The sequence below is a fragment of the Echiichthys vipera genome (genome assembly GCF_963691815.1).
Source record: "Echiichthys vipera genome assembly, chromosome: 11".
Classification (NCBI taxonomy): Eukaryota; Metazoa; Chordata; class Actinopteri; order Perciformes; family Trachinidae; genus Echiichthys; species Echiichthys vipera.
The window spans coordinates 5,946,026-5,965,191 of NC_139836.1; the positions used below are offsets into that span (position 1 = coordinate 5,946,026).

General features: G+C 40.3%; 1 protein-coding gene across 1 annotated transcript in view; it reads left to right on the forward strand.

The window, feature by feature from the left end:
• The window catches only part of LOC310953933 (uncharacterized protein), a gene marked incomplete at both ends in the record, with an annotated part of 58,143 nt that overhangs the window by 24,138 nt on the left and 14,839 nt on the right, over window positions 1-19,166 (forward strand). Inside the window, one exon of the mRNA XM_083923198.1 lies at window positions 11,068-11,125. Within this exon, the coding sequence (XP_083779324.1) occupies window positions 11,068-11,125 (58 nt within the window). The remainder of the gene's footprint in view (window positions 1-11,067; window positions 11,126-19,166) is intronic.

The window sequence follows — 19,166 nt, forward strand, 5'->3', positions numbered from 1 at the left end:
AGGTGAATAGAATCGGTCCAAGGACAGAGCCCTGTGGGACTCCGTGACTGACTTTAGTGTGCATGGAGGATTTGTCATTAACATGTACAAACTGAGATCTATCTGATAAATATGACTTTAACCAGCTCAGTGCGATTCCTTTAATGCCTATTAGATGCTCCAGTCTCTGTAGCAGGATGTGATGGTCAATAGTGTCGAAGGCCGCACTAAGATCTAGTAAAACAAGCACAGAGACGAGTCCTTTGTCTGAAGCTATTAGAAGGTCGTTAGTAATTTTCACCAGTGCTGTCTCAGTGCTATGATTCGCTCTAAATCCTGACTGGAAATCCTCAAATATCTCATTATTATGTAAAAAGTCACACAGCTGATTGGCGACTAATTTCTCGAGGATCTTAGAGAGAAAAGGAAGGTTAGATATAGGTCTATAGTTGGCTAGTACCTCAGGATCAAGACTGGGCTTTTTAAGAAGAGGTTTAATTACAGCTACTTTAAAAGACTGTGGTACATGACCTGCTGATAAAGACATGTTAATCATATCTAATACAGGAGTGCTAATGAAAGGTAACACTTCTTTAAGTAACCTAGTTGGGATAGAGTCTAGGAGACAAGTAGAGGGCTTTGATGCTGAAATAGTAGAGGTTCATTTGTTAAGGTTAACTGTAGGAAAGCAGTCCAAGAATATATCAGGTCGCACAGTTGTTTCTAAGGTTCCTTGGTTTGAAGAAAAATTGGTGCCAAGCAAGTTGATTTTGTCTCTAATAGTTATAATTTTGTCATTAAATGGCGAATATTGAAGGCACACATTTTAATAATAGATAACTTAAACAAACCTAAGAGTCACAAGTCCAAGTCTGTTAGCATTTTAAAGAAGCAAGCAATGGTTGAAATATTTTCAGAGAGGAGGTTCGATGAGAAGAACAAATGTAAAGGTGGGTTGATTTTGCAGTTTACAAAGGCTTTTGTATTTTTTGTTGACCAATTAGTGCATACATATGTAAACAATATATGCATGTGAATAAGAATATAATATAAAAGAAAAAGAGGAAAGTAAAGCAAGAGGGAGGGAAGAAATAAAAACAAAATTGAGGGTGTGATCAGTAGGATGTGTTTGGTTTAGTGTTACCGGTATTAATTGTTCTGTTTCATGCGTACACACACACACACACACACACACACTTTCTCACATAAAGTACAATAATTACACCTCAGTCACGTGCGTACATTTACATTTATACTTGAGTTGTAGCAGGATAGATCTTAGAACTGGGGAATGTATTTAATTGTACTGTTCACCACTGTGAGATCTTTTTTACAAGTCTATCTGTTGACACATTAGCCCCGACTGTGTGACTGTCAGCAATTAGTCTGAAAAATGACATGCCTGGTTTCCTTCTGAGGAAGGAAGTCACAAGTTCATTACCGTATTATAATAAAACAGAGCCACAATATACATGTGCACTTTTGCATGTAGTAACAATTTTGAATATGATATGATTTTGGCCAATTTTCTTTTAAAATGTCTTTGTAATTCCAATATCTGCCATTTGAATTATTGTATGTTGTTTTATATGTGGTTCCTTTTGCTCAATGATGTATAACAGGTTAATCGTTGTATACCGTTTTTATTTTGTCTTGCAAAGCCTTTTGTAACTTTGTTTTGAGTGCCATATAAATACTGAGTATTATTTAATTTAGCTGATGACAAAGTGTATTTAGAAAAAAATAGTTGTGGATTATGTCATTTAGATGACACGGCCTGGTGTGTGATCAGGAGCCCTCCTTTGGATATAAATGTACCAGAACATGATGTAACTGTCTTTCCCTCGACAGCAAAGGGTTAAACACACCTGCATATGCCCCCTCAGAGATGGAGGAACAAACAGAGGCTGAGTAATTGTGTGTGTCAGTGGTGATGGCTCTAAGACTGCAAGGGAAGCTCAGCTTGTGGTGAAATATGTACTGCTGTGTGTACATTTCATTGACCAAATACGCACTAGAAAGCCTTCATCTTTTGTTCAGAATCAGCTACTTAACACATTTAACCAGAGCAACTTCCTTCTCATTCATCCCCACAGCCCCACAGCGCTTTGCACAGTCGGACGCTCAGCTTCTACTGACTTCAATGGGGAAGCGTAGAGCGGGTTGTTCCACTGCAGCCAAACTAGATGCTCACTGGATAAATGCTGGGCTTTGTCCCGCCCATTGGACGCTCAGCGTCTCTGGGGGTCTCTTGGGCAGTGGGCTGGCCCGGACGCTCTGCTTCTGCATGATGATTGGATGAGCTGTCTGAGGCAGTATCCTTTTTTGATTGACAGCTAAATCAGCGAATCCGCGATCTTGAAGAATGAACATCCACATGCATTTTCCAAGTTTTTCATTGGGTTGTTCTGAACTGATCCGGAGACTTTACCAATCCCCAGGGTAGAATTAACATATAAGTAAACAAACACATTTATGATGTAGACCGGAAAAATGAGCATGACCAGCAGCCGCCACTGGTGTGTGTGTACTGTGTGTCTAAGTATATTTTATTCTCAAGGTTTCAGACAGTGCATAATTTTTGAGGCTGTGATTGGAGCCTGGCTGAAGTGGCAAAGCTATGACACAGGGATCTGTGGGTGATGGGGTCAGCACACCTTCCACCTTCTGTTTTTTCTGTCAGTCAGCTCTCCTGCTGTAGTTGTGTTGGTGCAACATTGTTGAGCATGGATGAATATGCTGCATTCAAGATCTAATTGAGCCTGCTTAACACACATGTACATAATCATTGTTTTTCTCATATAAAGGAAAATGCAATCACTGGGATACACTTACATTTTTTTAAGTCTGGGTCCCATCAAGCTAAGTGCATTGAGTATACTTGGAAATAAGAGCCCAAGCCTGGAAGTGTCCTTTTGTTGTTAATACAAGGTCATCTGTCAAACACTTGATCTTACGGGTCGCTGCTTAGTTACATGCTAAGTCCCTCCTACTGTCATACTGCAGTGATATTACTGCGTGCATGGATACGTTTACCGAATGTAGCAGTGGTGTGACTCTCTAAGGGGCAGGGGAAAGATAAATGAATGTATGAAATACATGAATAAATGAAAACTGATGGTTATTAGTTCATGCCAGAGGGGCAAATTATTCTGTATTCTTCCCTGAGAATTAAAAGTCAAATTTAAAGTATTTAACATAAAAATGCTCTTTCAGTTTGCCTCTTATTTCGCCAGCAGTCGCCAGAATGCAGGAATCCAAGTCTCTGAATTTTTTTTTATAGGGGATTCCTTTTCCTTTATGATACTCAAAAGTGCTTTACTGCTAAACCACATGGATAGATGGTTAGATGCATTTGCTATTGGGCATTTACTGATACAGATTTATGTTACACCTGATTCCCGCTCACTATAGAACTCTAACCGGCCTGCCGTGGTGTACATGTGTTTGTCTTAGTGAATACCCTAAAGAAACACAGTTTCTTTGTTGCTAATGGAGGGGAACATTACCTCGAGAAAATTCATTTGACAGTAGCATCACAGCATTGAGCGGGAGAGATGTAATGAATGCAGTGTGCTCTGGGGTGAACTAGAGATGAAACTTTCTTGCCATAGTCTAGTAGAAGAGTGTGTTAGTGTGTGTGTGTGTGTGTGTGTGTGTGTGTGTGTGTGTGTGTGTGTGTGTGTGTGTGTGTGTGTGTGTGTGTGTGTGTGTGTGTGTGTGTGTGTGTGTGTGAGAGAGAGAGAGAGAGAGAGAGAAAGAGAGAGAAAGAGAGAGAGAGTGGGCTGGATTTTTAAGCCAATTTGACATAGTGGCCAAACAGCGGAATTACAACTTCTCTGTTGTTAATGTGATGCCATGGGGCCTAAAAAGACTTTCTCCTAGTTATGTCCAAATGAAAATTCATGAACCATTTTCATTATTTTAACTTATAATGTCCACTAGATGGAGCTCTCTGTTCCACAAAGGGTTGAAAACACACTGAATCACCATTCATTGAGCCCTTTTCTTTAAACCAAGAGCTCCATCTGGTGGACTCAACAAATACAACTAATGCTTCATGAAGCTTCATTTGGACATCACTACTTTCTCCCATTGACTTACATGGCGAAAGAGATATCAGGGGGTAACCTTAAAAGCCACCACAATATAACTTGTTTCACTATCACAATTTAACCCTTTCGGTCCGATTACATGAGGAAAGTCTAGAAGAGGCGCACGGTTAAACTGAATACCCACTGGAGATAGCCAGAGAGCAGAAGTCTCTAGTTAATGTATTTCATAGGATTGAAGGGGCCCCACCTGAAACGCATTATCCAGTTCAGAGGTCAATTTTGTTTGTATGTTTAAATAGCATTGATGCTTAAAAGTGTTTACCTGCTAGTATTAACTTGTCTCTCTTGATGCTTCTCAGTGTTCTGAGTTAAGCATTTTTAATTGTTTTAAATAAAGAAAGTAGAATTTAATAACCAGCCATTCTGTTTCCAATCCAATCCCTGGCTGCATGCTTGTGCCATTATGTACCCTATGAAGCGTGTGTGCGGGCTGGGGGGTGTCTGCTGTATGTACTCATGCACATTAGGCTGCGTTATGTAAGCAATTAAGAGAGTGCACAGTTGACAGGCACAGGGTAAATGCTCTTCTTGTTGTCGCTACACTGCGGATATTACTTCATTTCTGACATTGTGATAGACATTTAATCAGTGACATTATAACATTTTGCGTGAAAGATGTTTTTGTCATTGCCTTGTGTTTACTTGTACTAGGCTTATAGCTTTTATTGAAGATTCTTTGACAAAATGTAATGAAAAACTACATTTTCTATCAGATAGACAGTGCGCCATTTCAGCTTTTATTGACCGACTGAAAAGTTCTGTGAAGTTCAAACTGTACAAATTCACATATCCATATACATGAATACAATTAATTTTTTCACATGCACAGAAAGTGATATATGGAGCCCCTAAGGACTCATGAGGGAGAAAAAAAATATTGATAGCCACTGTACTTCTGGGTCACCTGTACCTGGCATTGCAGATGGCAGGTGACCACGGCATGTAATCCCGGACTGTCCTGACTCCCCATTGGATCAGCAAACTGCCTGTTGCTGTGGCTACAGGTTAGCCGGCTGTGACCCCCAAAGCTGGGGTTCGTGCTGGCTATTCAAGTTGCTAACTGATTATGGTGGAACACAGCTGTAATGTTGTAAACAGTAGTAAATGAGTACAGCCTTTTGTGGCTTTTCGGCAACAGTTTGCTTTATGAGTCAGAATGTCACTCATATCCTCAAACTCCAGTACCCAAAGAATTCGGGGCTAAATACTACCACCTTCCGAAATTGGCAAAATTGGCACAGAAATTAACGTCAAATGTGTTTAAAGCAGGGGGGCCAGTAAATCAGTGTGCATTGAGGGTAATCATGCAGTATCAGCTGCTTTACTGTATGAAAAGCATTTCCTTCAGTTCATAAAATCCCTGCAGGATCTGAAGGCAGCAGGACTGATTAGTGGATAAATCCACAGGTTCTGAGAAGTGCAGCTCCAGAGTTCAGTGACGTTCACTGTGTTTACCTTCACTAAGTCGCCTGAAAACCAAATAACACGCTTTGTTATCTCAAGATATTTAACTTGTTATTAAGAGAAAACAAAACATTATTTCCTCTTATTATTTGTAATGTTTATCAGAGTACCATGTGTCATGCACTGCAGTCAAATCAGCCAATTCAACCAGTTATACTGACATGCTCTCAAATGGTCCAGATCAAGCTGATGTGACTCTGGACTATCGTTCAATTGATTCAGTAAACTCGATTTTGTGTCTGTATGTAGTCAGACAAGTCCTCAACTAAAATGTATGCATTTTAAAAAATTACAAAATAAAGATATTGACTCACAATTTAGATGCATTTCATTTTTAATTCTTAAGGGACATACTTGTGAATTGAATCTAATAAATCTTATTTCATGTGTATTGTGGAATGCCTTATTTTGAAAACCATATGTAATCACACACATATCCTTCGCTAACTTTCCCAAGGGTACATCCACATGATCGAATACGACCTTTTTTCCCCGTCATAAAAAGTTTTTTGTCCACACAGACTCGACTCAAGAAATATCTGCGTCCACACGAAACCAGTGAAACCGGCTAAAACGCTGCAGTACACATGCCAGGCCTGCATGTGGAGCTAACTGCAACAGAATAACACCAACAACAGAGAAGAAGAGCCAGAGAGACGCTGTGGAGAATACAAACACTGGAGAGTTTCTCTCCAAATCTGGAGACTTCCCAAATCCTCCTCCATCCTAGAGAGAAATGTTTCACTGTTTCTGGTGATAGTGGAGACTTTTGGGCTGTTTTGGAATCTGATGCACCAATCACTCTGCAGTTAGTGTCCTCAATGAGCAGAGGGTGCTGCTGCGAGCCCCTTTCCCGTCCCAAAGCACTCTTGGCCACTTTATTTATAAAAAGCTACTAGAGACCAATTTAGCGACTCATCAACAGGGAAAAGGGAGAAATATATGGTCGGCGTAATTAATTCACAAACATGTGGCTCAGAGTACAGGTCAGTATACAGTCTAGCCCCTTCCCCGTACTGCTCTCTCCAAACAGCAGCACTGTTGTTGTTATGTGACGACGCAGGGGTTGGAGGTAAGAGGTGGGGAGATGACGGCATCGTTTAACAAAGTATGCTGTTTCACCGCCATGGGGGGCGTTTTCAAAACTTTTCACTCTGGGACCCGGTTTATAAAGATCCCTTTTCAGGCTCTGATAATGCCAGCTCCCTGTGGATGGTCAGCCAAAACGATACTAAAGTTGTGCGGTTACAGGAAAACTTGTCTCTGTTTGGACGGGCCCTAAGACCATCACCGTCAGCTCGATCTGGGTCGTTCGAACCTCTGATCTCTGATAAACATTTCAAGTAACAAGGAGGCAATCTTTTGTTTTCTCGTGAGTGAACAACGGTTGTTTTCTCGACATATCAAGATAATTAACAGCATTAAAAAACATAATTGCAAGAATGGCCGTTCTAGGCTTCTGTAGCTTTCCCAGCAGTAACCATACTTTCTTTCACAGCCCTACATTTTATGATGATGGCTGATATAGCTCATGATTAATACATATAAATCTTGCCTGCTGCAGATTTACTGTATATGATATGTAATGTGGGTCCTCTTTTTTATGAGGAAGTGGGTCAAGAAGGTGGCTGAGCCTTGGCACATTTGGAAGAAAAAGTCATTAAAGGTTGACCTGGGGGCCTGGTGGATGATGGGATGCTACACTACAGTGAAATAAGACACAGACACACACACACACACACACACATACACACACACACACACACACACACACACCAGATGAACAAACACATACATGCATAAGAACACACACAATGGTGAGACGTCGGAGAGGTCAGTAAAGGTCTGTCAAAGTTCGATGGAAGCTGGCAGCTTGTGTTCAAGTACAGGTTGTTTGTATGGCACTGTGTGTTAAGAGACACATAACTACGCCCCCCCCCCATTGTCCATAATACTTATAGTAAGTAACAGTAATAATTCTGTATTAATGTGCTTTGAATGGGTGATATTAGTGCTACCTAACTCAGCTTCGTCAGCAGAGGGCTCTCTCAGCTTTACACTTCGTTGGGTTTCAGAAGTCGTCAGATGTCAATAGACATCAGTAGTTTTATTAGAGCTTTAGTGAACAGCTGTGACATTAAGAGACATTGAATTTGACCGTGTTACGATGTGCATGTGTGCCACCTCGTGTGTCTAAGATGGCGGCTGCTGATACCAACGACTCCGGTCGCTAAACACAAGTTTCTACCTTTCTGTGTGAGCTATAAGGAGTGAAACACATGCTTAGAGATAAATGTGGTTAAGACAGTAGTGAGAACAAAGGGTCTGAAAAGGGATGAACCGATTAAATGTTTTAGAAAACTGTAGGCCCATTAACTGTTAATGTTAAACTAATGCTAATTGTCAGTAAATGCTAATGCCCCAGCCTGAGCATATGCCACTGCAAGTCCTATGTGCGGTAATTGATGTGAAAATAATACAGTAACTGGCTGTGGGTCAAAGACTAGTTAATATAGATCATTCAGTAAATAAGCATAATTCATAAATGTTTAAAACAGTAATAGCAGTAATAAGACAAGTTCATAGATTATTCAGTCTGGAGTAATGTGGTATTACTGATGAGTTATTTTCATGTTTTTATGTCATTTTAATTTATGCATTACTTACCTGTTTATATACGTTAAAATGACTAATTTGACACTAAAAAGAAACAGTATTTTCGTAAATAAGGTCACTTGCTAAATACTTACTTGTAGTCCCTGTAAGAGTAAGTAAACATGTATTTGGGTACTTAATATGGGTATTGACTCAAAGTAACCATATGAGTAATAGTGAATATGGTACCAAGAGTAGCACTTTGTTTTGTTTATATGAGTTATGTTGATTATGAGATGTACTGTTACTAGTTTGTATAAGAGTTATGAAAGTATATAGTAGCTGACGCAAGTAGAGCAGAAGAAGTCGTCAGTACGTGATGAGCAAGTTGAAGTGTAAATGCTACAGCTCCTGATCTGAACTGTGTTTTCATATTTCCTACAGGAAACAAATGTGTTATTCCAAGTGTTATTTAAGTGTAACATATGTGTAAATGTGTGTGCGTGAGCTTGTGTGATGTGAGTGAGTGTGTATGTATCAGAGGTCCTGTATTAAAGACAGGGCTGCTAACTAGGCCAACAGCTGCTTCCCTGGCAATTCATCTCCAGTCAGCTTTGAAGTCCCTTTTTCTTATTATTTCAGCACAGGAGCAGTTTGCATGTTAATGGATCTTATATATTCTAGTACACTGACCATCACACATGTTTACACACCACACCTACATGTACACGCGTGCACACACTTTTAGAAACCCTTTGTAGATGCGTAGGCAAAAATAATGTCCAGGTGTCGGCTTCAAGCCTGCTGTATTTGTTATGTATTCAAATAGATTCAGCATATTAACCCGTGTGTGTGTGTGTGTGTGTGTGTGTGTGTGTGTGTGTGTGTGTGTCTGCCCTTTGATGGTGGACAGAAGGCCAGTTCTCTTGTTCAAAGTACTGAGTTTCTGTTCTCAACACACACACACACACACACACACACACACACACACACACACACACACACACACACACACACACACACACACACACACACACACACACACACACACACACACACACACACTCTCTTCTCTTCCTCCATCCCTTCCTTCCCCTGTCCATCACTCTCTCTGACACAGTGAGGTGCACTGAAGCAAAGCAGAGCACACAGCTGTGAACCAACCCAGGGGTGTGTGTGTGTGTGTGTGTGTGTGTGTGTGTGTGTGTGTGTGTGTGTGTGTGTGTGTGTGTGTCTTGGACCGCTGAGACACAACCAGAGGCGTAAGAAGGTCAACATAAGAACGAGGACAGAATGAAACACAGAGAGAGAGAGAGAGAGGTGGAGTAGCATAGTTGATCCAAAGAACTGTCAATGTGTTTCCTCTGTAATTAGAATATTAATCATCTTCACACACACACACACACACACACACGCACACACACACACACACACGCAGTGGTTAAGCTGTGTTTGATAAATGACCACAGTCAGTGTTCAGCCTCTCTTCCTCTCCACAGCTGCTCTGCCACATGCTCACTTGGAGTTGGACAACACGTTCAGCAGGCCTCTAGTTTCACCGTGGTAACCGATGGAAACGGTTGTTATGCCACGCTGGGTTCTTTCATGCTGCCGTGGTTGTGTTGAATATAATTATTCCACCTATACTGTTCAGCTTTGGTGAGCGCAGTAGCACCTGTGACATATGAATGACAAATCTTCACTGTTGTCTGGAGCACCTCTGACCAAGACATTCAGATTGACAGTCTACTATTATTGTGATGTTACATAGGGATGCTCAAGTATGCCAGAAATCACAATCATATTCATCATTATTGTTTTGGTCTTTATTGAGATCCGGATTATTCAACACGGTTACTTTATGAACTTTTTTTTAACAGTATATTTTCATGAACTTAAAAATATAAATATAACTCAAGTGAAAAACACATTTATAAGAATGTAAAATGAAAATAATTAATATAAATATATAAACATTTAAAAATGAATATTTAAACAATAAAGAAAGTAATATCAATATATACAGTATATTTAAATGAATATCAAAAATAATTAATAATATAAATATATACATTTAAATGACTATAAAACAATAAATAATGTAAATAATAATGATGTAAATATATATACATCTAAATGAATATAAAAACAATAAACAAAATAAAAATTAATATAAATTTATACATTTAAATGAATATAAAAACAATAAACAAAATAAAATAAATAAATCAGATCAAATATGTTGTAGTGCATATATTCATTTTCATATTCATTTTGGTAAACTTTATTCAACATATGAACGTATTCTCATCAATAGGTTTGTATGATATATCTTATGGAAAGCTATGCACAACAACTTGTATAATATCTTATGAATTAAGGTTTGTGTGACGGTTAAGTTGAGACAACCAAAGGTGATGTGAAGCTTTCGGAAGCTGCAGCCCTTCTTCTCTAATGGAAATGTTATAGGTCGTCATAGGGCATCTTTGTCCAGGTCACAACTGGAGACAGGACCAGCATCCATCTGTCTTTTCAACATAGTAAACACAGTGACTGTGCAGCTCCTCCCTGCGTTAATGCATACAACTTTTATAAAGACATTTTACAGCCAGAACAGATTTAGACAGAGTGGCGTATCTATGGTAACTGCCACAAAAAAGGACAGGAGAGAATGATATGCTGCCAGTGACTGCCCATCAATGACAGGGAGGTGGATTGACAGAAAGACAAAAGTGTCTGTGTCAGAGAAGCAGAATGAGGAGATACACTGTGAGTGTGTGTGTGTGTGTGTGCGTGTTTGGAATAACTAGCAGCAAACTGGCATAAACGATAAAAGGCACACACAAACATACAGTGTTTGACAATGCTACTGTAATTGGTTGGATTAATAACTGTTTTGTGATTTCATCCGCAGCTCTGATATCTGCTGGTTGTTGCACCAACACCTGTAGGAGTGTAAAGCTTTGGGACAGGTGAGTCACATACACACACTTTTAGCTCTGTTTTGGGCTCCACCTACTATTTTTTGTGATCAAATGTTATCTCTAAGAGAACCATTAATCTACATCCAGTACACATGTAATACAGAAGATACACAACATCTGAAAATGTTTGCCCGGCTTTCCCGACAAACCCTGGTGGCGTTTCCGGAGCATAGCTGTGGGTGAGCACTGCAGTTCCCAACCAAAGACTGTATAGAAAATGGACGTAGCAAACCAGTTGAGGTCCGTTCTCTCAACTTGAACCAATCGTTCCCGCCTACGGGAATCACCATCTTGTCAGACTTTGACTCCGCCTCATTTCCTCTTACCAAAAATGTATGTGACGTTGGGGGGAGGGACATACGTCCATCTGGCTGACGTTTACCTCTGGGGAGAAGTGAGGGCCAGGGGATAGCTGTCTCTCAAGAGGCCACGCCCCTAATTATTCATAAACTTTAACCTCAAATAGAATAAAAACTAGCCTGGTCCAAAAAAAATCACCCCCTCAGGGTTGTCATGGAGATATGATGTTTTTTTGTACCAGGCCTTGATTATGCTGGGAAAACTGCCTGTTTAACATGAGGGTCAATGAGAAACTGCTCTATCGTGCAAACTACTCCTAGTGGACACTCAGAGAACTGCAGTTTTTGGCACTTCCTTATTTGATCAACCAGGAAGTGGTTGTGGTGGGGGCTTGGATAAAACCCATCCATGGCAATATTACACGCTCAGAAAAACGTGCTTAAGGGTGAAAAGGTCTGTGTAGGGAAGAGGTCAGGATGATGGAGAAACAACTAACAAACAACTAACCAATGAACGTGTGTGTGTGTGTGTGTGTGTGTGTGTGTGTATGTATGTTCAGTTTCAGAATGTAAAAATTGTTAAAAACCAAAATTTCCAGAAAACACTAAGGATCTAAGTGTTAGCTACGGCCAGACTCATGGAGCAGTTTTGGTGAAGTTTGCAATCAGGAAAGGAATAGGCTGTGTGTGTGTGTGTGTGTGTGTGTGTGTGTGTGTGTGTGTGTGTGTGTGTGTGTGTGTGTATGTGTGAGTACGAGAGGTCACCCTGGTGTGACCCCCGCTTTAATGCACTGGCCGCCGTTTGAGTGATGGCACTGTGTTAATATTTAATGAAGAAGCAGTTCTTAATGGGTGAATGAATCAGTCTCTATCTTTACCTGGAAAGGACAGATCCCTGCATTCTGCTGAGCACAGGTCCCACACACACGCATATAAACACACACACACACACACACACACACACGCACACACATTATACTCTTTATGTCTTGCTTGTTTGTGCTGAGGAAAATATTTGTCTCTTTGAGGATGAATAACTTAAAGTGATGTTGAAATGAGGCTTCATGAAGCATTTTCATTATTTTAATTAGAGTTTTTATTTATTACTATTTTATTAGAGTCCACTAGATGGAGCTCTCTGTTCAACAAAGGGTTAAAAACACACTGAATCACCATTCATTGAACCATTTTCTTTAAACCAAGAGCTCCATGTAGTGGACTCAACAAATACAACTAACGCTTCATGAAGCTTCATTTGGACATCACAATATCTAATCACGTTTCCACAATGATTACAGTTTTCTTCTTGTCTTCCAGCTTTGACGCCTCCTGACCATAACATACCTCTTGATCAGATGCTGCTGTGACAACACACACCCCAGAGAGAGAAGAAGATTATTAGCAGGATGGATGGCTGGAGGGACGAGTTGATCGAGGCATAGCTGGATTAAGAAATTATCATGAAATTCAAAATGAAGCGGTGAGGGCGAGGGAGCAGATGAGTGAAACAAGGCGACAAAACACTGGAAACACTTGAACACTTTCTCTGCCCTGTCTGCTGCTGCTGCTGCGATGCATTTCCCCTGGACCACAAAGAAAGACTGAATGTCATCATTCGGACAGGGAGAGGCTTATTCCTGCAAAATAAATATGACAGCTGAAAGCCTTTGTGTTGCCAACAAAATAGTCCTACCTCTTTGGAAAGACAGACTGTCTCCATGAAAGAACCTGTATATGAAGAGTAACACCCGAGACTACAGGCCCTTCCCTTCACAATCACAACGCCAGTGATTATTTTAAAACCTAATACCCAACATGTGATGATGGTAACTACTTTTACAAAGTCATTGCAGAGCTGGAGTTAAAGCACAGAAGGAGTTACCGAGTCATGTTAACTCAAGTTATTTAAAGATACGTCTATTTTATTGCAACTCTGGTCTTACTTTTGTAGCCTCTTTTATTGTAACATTGTACTCACCAAAGTAATTGCTGAGATCTGGGAACACGGCAACATTGGGACAGAAGGTCAAGAATCAAGGTCAGACAATCAGAAAGGGCATAAACAAGTTAGTTCATATTTCAGCTCATACTAAAAGTGAGTGCACCACAAATAGCGATAGTTTGTGCACAAATGTTTTTTTTTTCTACAAAAGAGGAAAACCGCACTGACCACAATTGGTAACAGGACTGACCGAAGCCAACCCATGATGGTCTCCCGCTGCTAAAGTTGTGGTTATGCTAGTGACTAAAGTCTCTCAGCTCTCAGTACAGTTTGGAGTTTCTTACTGTGGTGTTTTGGAGTTTGGTTTCACTCTTCAACCGCTTGTCCCTATCGGCGTCGCAGGGGGGCTGGAGCCGATCCCAGTTGATATCAGGCGTGAGGCGGGGTACAACCTTGACAGGATGCCAGTATATCACAGGGCACATAGAGACAAACAGAGACAGACAAACATTCACACTCACACGTACGGGCAATTTAGAGTCATCACTGAACACCTGCATGGCTTTGGACTGTGGGAAGAAGCCGGAGAACCCGGAGAAAACCCACGCAGGGGAGAACATGCAAACTCCACACAGAAGGGCCCCAGCCCGGATTCGAACCAGGAACCCTCTCGCTGTGAGGTGACAGTGCTAACCACCACATCACCGTGCCGCCCCTCCTACATTTAATGAGTTTATTGACTGAAAATAATAAATTATTAATCTATTAATCTAAGTGGCAATAAACAAGTTTTCCCATTAACTAATATATGAGGTAAATATTTATGGCTAAGTGCAATAGCTTTAGAAAAATGACACCACCAGCGTATAACAAAGGAACAAGAAAGTGCTTAAATTGCACTTGTACTCATGAAGGAAATTAAATAATAAAAGAAAAAAGCCCTGTTGATAGAGGAAGTAAAGACGGTGAAGAGAGAGAGTGAGACAAATAGTTCTGTCTACTAAATTAGCTCAGTACATAAGAAAACCTGCCTGCTTGGTAATGCTAGTGGGTGTTTCACTCTTCCTTTCTCAGAGTGCTGAGATCAGGGGTTTTTCCTCAAATTGGCATTCTTACAGGTATTTATTGTTTTGGACTTTAGCCAGACTGCTTTCGCTAATGATCGATAGCAGCCTGTCCTGTGTTGTTAGTATTGTTCTAAGGAAAACGGAAAGCATCCTGTCATCTTCATCAAAGCAGCACCGACAATAACACCGCTTGTAAACGCTAGAGCAGTAATGGCCGTATGCAGAGGCTGTAGAGCGACCAGGCAGTGCAGCTTTGATTTCTCGTCCAAGCGTCACCTGGAGTAGCCTCATAAGACCATCCTGATCTCTGAGCTCAATTGTATTTTACTCACAGATCAGTCTGGTAACTTGCGGAGAAAATTTGGAGACGGTTGCCCAAGCGACTGAACCAATCAGAGTTGGTTTTGAGGCAGCTCGAAGTGTGACGCAACGAGAAGTGACTGTTCAGTGTAGACAACATGGAGGCTTCCACGGATGAGGAAATGATGAGCGCAGCTATCGAGCAAGCCGCTCACTAATGCTTTTTTCTCTTGGATCCTTCTGTTGAATATGGACCGGGCCCTGAAATTGGGCCTTCGATCCGTAAATTCCCATTACACAAACTGCAAATATCCTTTACCCACATGTTGTTTACTTTCTGAGCTTTGCCTCGACACTCTGTTAGCACATTATGCGCTCTTTTGATCTGATTGGTTGATTTGGGCCGTATGTTGGTGATAGACAGACAGTTTATCCAATCAGCAACAAGTATTTCTGTCCCGTCCCTAAAGATCTCCAACCGAAAGTTCCCAGATGATTATGCAGAGCAAATGCAAATAATGCAAATCAATCCATCTGGAGGAGTCAGGTTACACCTGGAGGGCATTTTCGACTTAATGCCGACGTCTCTGCAACATATTGTCAATCAGCAAGCACTCTCCATATATGCGTGCTATCTGTTCCGAGTCCGTCAAGGCTCTCCTGTACTTATACAGAAATCCTCAAAGATAGCCTACCTGACAGGTGGGCTGCTAATGGACATCACAGCTTCCCGTTGCTGGTCCCGTGCTCACTGCGTTCTCTTTCCCTGTGGGGAGGGACAGGACTCCAGAGGGCAGTTAGTGCATCAGGTGTCTGCAGCGTTTAAAAATAGCGCTGTAATGCATGCAGGTCTATCAACTAGACTTATTTTATTTGGAAAATAATATAGACAAAAGTAGCCAACTTAATGCCTTGATGGTGTCCTTCTTTATATAGCCTGCCTGTCAATTATTTTAAGCTCAATAAAACACAATATTAGACTGGAATTTCTCCCATTTGTCCGGGATATTCAGTATTGCTTTTCAACACTGGGTTTACACCCCTCCAATTTCCCTAAACTCATGAATTTACATTTGTATATACATGTCTCGCACCTGTCGAGCATGCTCAAATGCGAGGAGGTTATGTAATCTTTAACTAATTCACACAACGCGGACATTCCTCAGAGATGACGTCTACAAGACCAGAGGAATATTCCGTCCTTAGCGTGCGATAGATTCAGAATGAACATCAGTCAGCTTCTGTTCATTTCAGAAGAGCAACAGCCAATGGGGATACACCAACACTCAGGTCATCACTCACTCTGACCAATGGTGTCCCTCCATCACTCACTCACTTAGTGACTCGGTGACAGACGTTAGCCACAGGCTGTTGGAGCAACTTGTGTGAACCAGCACATCTTTCATGATCACAGTGCTCTGCTGGACAAATTGAATGCTAGTTGCTCGTCAAAACTGTAAAAAACATATATATTATAAAATTGTGAAGGTATATTTTCAATTATTTTTGAGATTTCATAAATCAAATGATCCATCAATAGATAAATGATGAGCAGAAGAAGCAATAATGAAAATAATAGCTGCATCCCTAAACTTGATGAGTGCAATGTTATCATTATTACTGATAATTATTACTGAATTATGGTGAAAACTATGACATTAAAAGCCAGGTTGCAATAAAGACAAATTATCCTTTAAAGATGTCCGTCCAACAAACTGCTGTTTTCTTTGAGCATATAGTGTGTTTTGAATTACAACACAGCAGTGACCATTTACATACATACGTTTGTGTAGCTTCTTTGTGAAATTGAATTCCCATGTAGTTATAAAGCATACAGCCAGTGTGCTGTAACTGTAACGCCGAAAAGCACCTAGTAGCGGCTAAGTGCCATGTGATGTCTACGGAAAGCTGCAGCAGCTGAGCTTGAGTCAAAGTGTGAGCAGATAATACCTGCCGCAATCAGTTACAGAGTCCTGTGACATGTGGGCCTATGTTACAAAGAATTTCTACCCATTTGAAACACATGAACACGCCTACCGGCCACAGAAAAATGCAACTTGCCGCTGCTTGGTGTGTTTTCACCGTAAGGGCTACAGAACATAAAGGGATGTGTGAGGGGAATTTAAACATTCTATTGTTTAGGGGAGCAGAAAAGCTTTGTTCATTTTCTGCTCCTCGTTCAGATTCTGTGTCAAAGTCCGTTCCTGTACCCACAGTGTTAGAGTTTTATAAACCTTGTGAACGTGTCAGCGTTCAGTAATATATTCGGTGCTCTGTGTGTGTGTGTGTGTGTGTGTGTGTGTGTGTGTGTGTGCGCGCGCGCGTGCGCGCTTGAGTTCCACACCTCCATGTATTTAGACATGCCCTCATTTTATCATGTTAAGGAGATATACAGGTGTACTGCATAGTGGTTAACCAGCAACATTACGTTCAGTTTCTTTGGATTTCAATTCTCAAGGCCTAAAATGGAAACTCATTAAATCGTACAGTATTTTTTAGATTTGTGTTGTTTAACATCACAGCTAAGTAAATTCTAACAGTTCACATGGCTAACCTTTTTGTCAGTGAAATCAACAGCTGCTGGATTAAAGTGAAATTCCGGCGTAAAATCATCCCACGGTTTTTTTGGCAAATATGCTCATCAAATAAGCCATCGAAACAATTATTTTCATGTATGAAATATTAACGGAGATATCCCGGCTAACAGTCGCTAACACAGCCGTGGCTAACAATGATTAGCTCGGGGCAGCACAGTGAAGGCATTAAAACGTCTTTTTTAACCACTAATTCTGCTCAAAATAACAGCAAACCTCTGCAGCAGCATGAGAAGAGTCCCTACACAGAAAGCAAAGCACCAGCAATGTAGTTAATGAACCTAGAGTTTATTAAAAGACTTATCTAACTCACTGGCCCTGCTAGCAACTCCTCTTGTAGTGAAGTCCATTTAAGACGATTACGATTAATAGTTCATACGTGAAAAAAATTGTCTCGATGGCTTATTTGATGAGTGTATTTGCAGAAAAGATCCTGGGATTATTTTATGATTTGACAACGGAATTTCACTCTAAACTTTCACTTGCTACAGTTTATTAAGATATTGATACCTGTGTTATTTATAAAATTTGAAAATTATACTCAAAACTATATAAATCAATAAATGTGCTCATAGGTCTTGTGCTCTTGATTCTAACACGTAGAAATGAAATTGGACAGAAAGGACATTGAGCCGTGGTAATTGGACTAGTACAAAACAAAATAGCAATTATTCTTAGTCGTCATGAGTGGGGTCGTAAGGTGTGTCGCAGCTTGGTGGAAAGAGAATGAGAAAAGAATACAGCATGAAAACACGTTGGAACCAACCAGCCAGCAGCCAACCAGTGGACGTCTGGCTAGTTAGCAAGTTTGCTAACTCCGTCATGCCCCAAGACTACACCGGTCGATAGCTGTCACTCATCTGGTGATAGTAATAGTAGTAGTAGTCGTAGTTTACTACAAAACCAAACCTCTCTGACTTGCCACAAGTTAGTTTATATGGAAGTTTATACAGTTTATACAAATTAGTCTGTTGCTTGACAACGGCACACATAAAAATGGCTGCTACTCTGACTATTCTGCTGCATTGATTTGATTGGGAAAGTCCTTTCTATTCAATTTATTTCTACTGTTTATTATTGTTTATAAAGTATAGGAGCATCTTTTGAGTTTATGACAGAACTAAAGTTCTTTTTACAGAGACTTCTTGGATTCACATAGACACACCTACCAAACGGTGTGTGATGTGCTTTAACAGAGGAAAATATATTCCACTGAAAGCACAGAGGCACCAATGCCAAGGTCAAGATTTCACAAGAAATGACTTACTGACGAAAATGTGTTTAAAATAATCCATTAGAGATCCACCAGGGCCGGTATGTTTCGTGACAGGAAGCGTCGTTTTAGCAGGATTAGCATTAGGGGATGTCAGCCCAACCAAATACGTGAGGTGATTTGTTCCAGAATGATTACTTTCTCTTTAAAAGCAAAGTATTTTTAGGCTTTTCACCACCAGATGAATTTATCAAGATGTGTTGCTCTAATAAAACTGGATGCTTGGATGTGCGGAAAGTGAGACATTGTTTGGCACACACACATTGGCTCACAATAATATACATATACAAACATACATTTATCTATACTGTATAACTTCTTCACCCCCTTTTTTTAGATTTGGTGACGGATGAAACAAGACAAAAACTATAATATATTATCAAAGACTTTTATGTTTTTAAAAGTCAAGAGTAGTATATCTGCTTAGTTTTATAAATATATAACTACAGTTATTATTTTTGACTTCTTGGTATTATATAACTAATTATTATAACCAGAGATGTATGTATACGCTAATAAAGTATCTTTATGTAAAACCTACTCCTTTGCAGAAA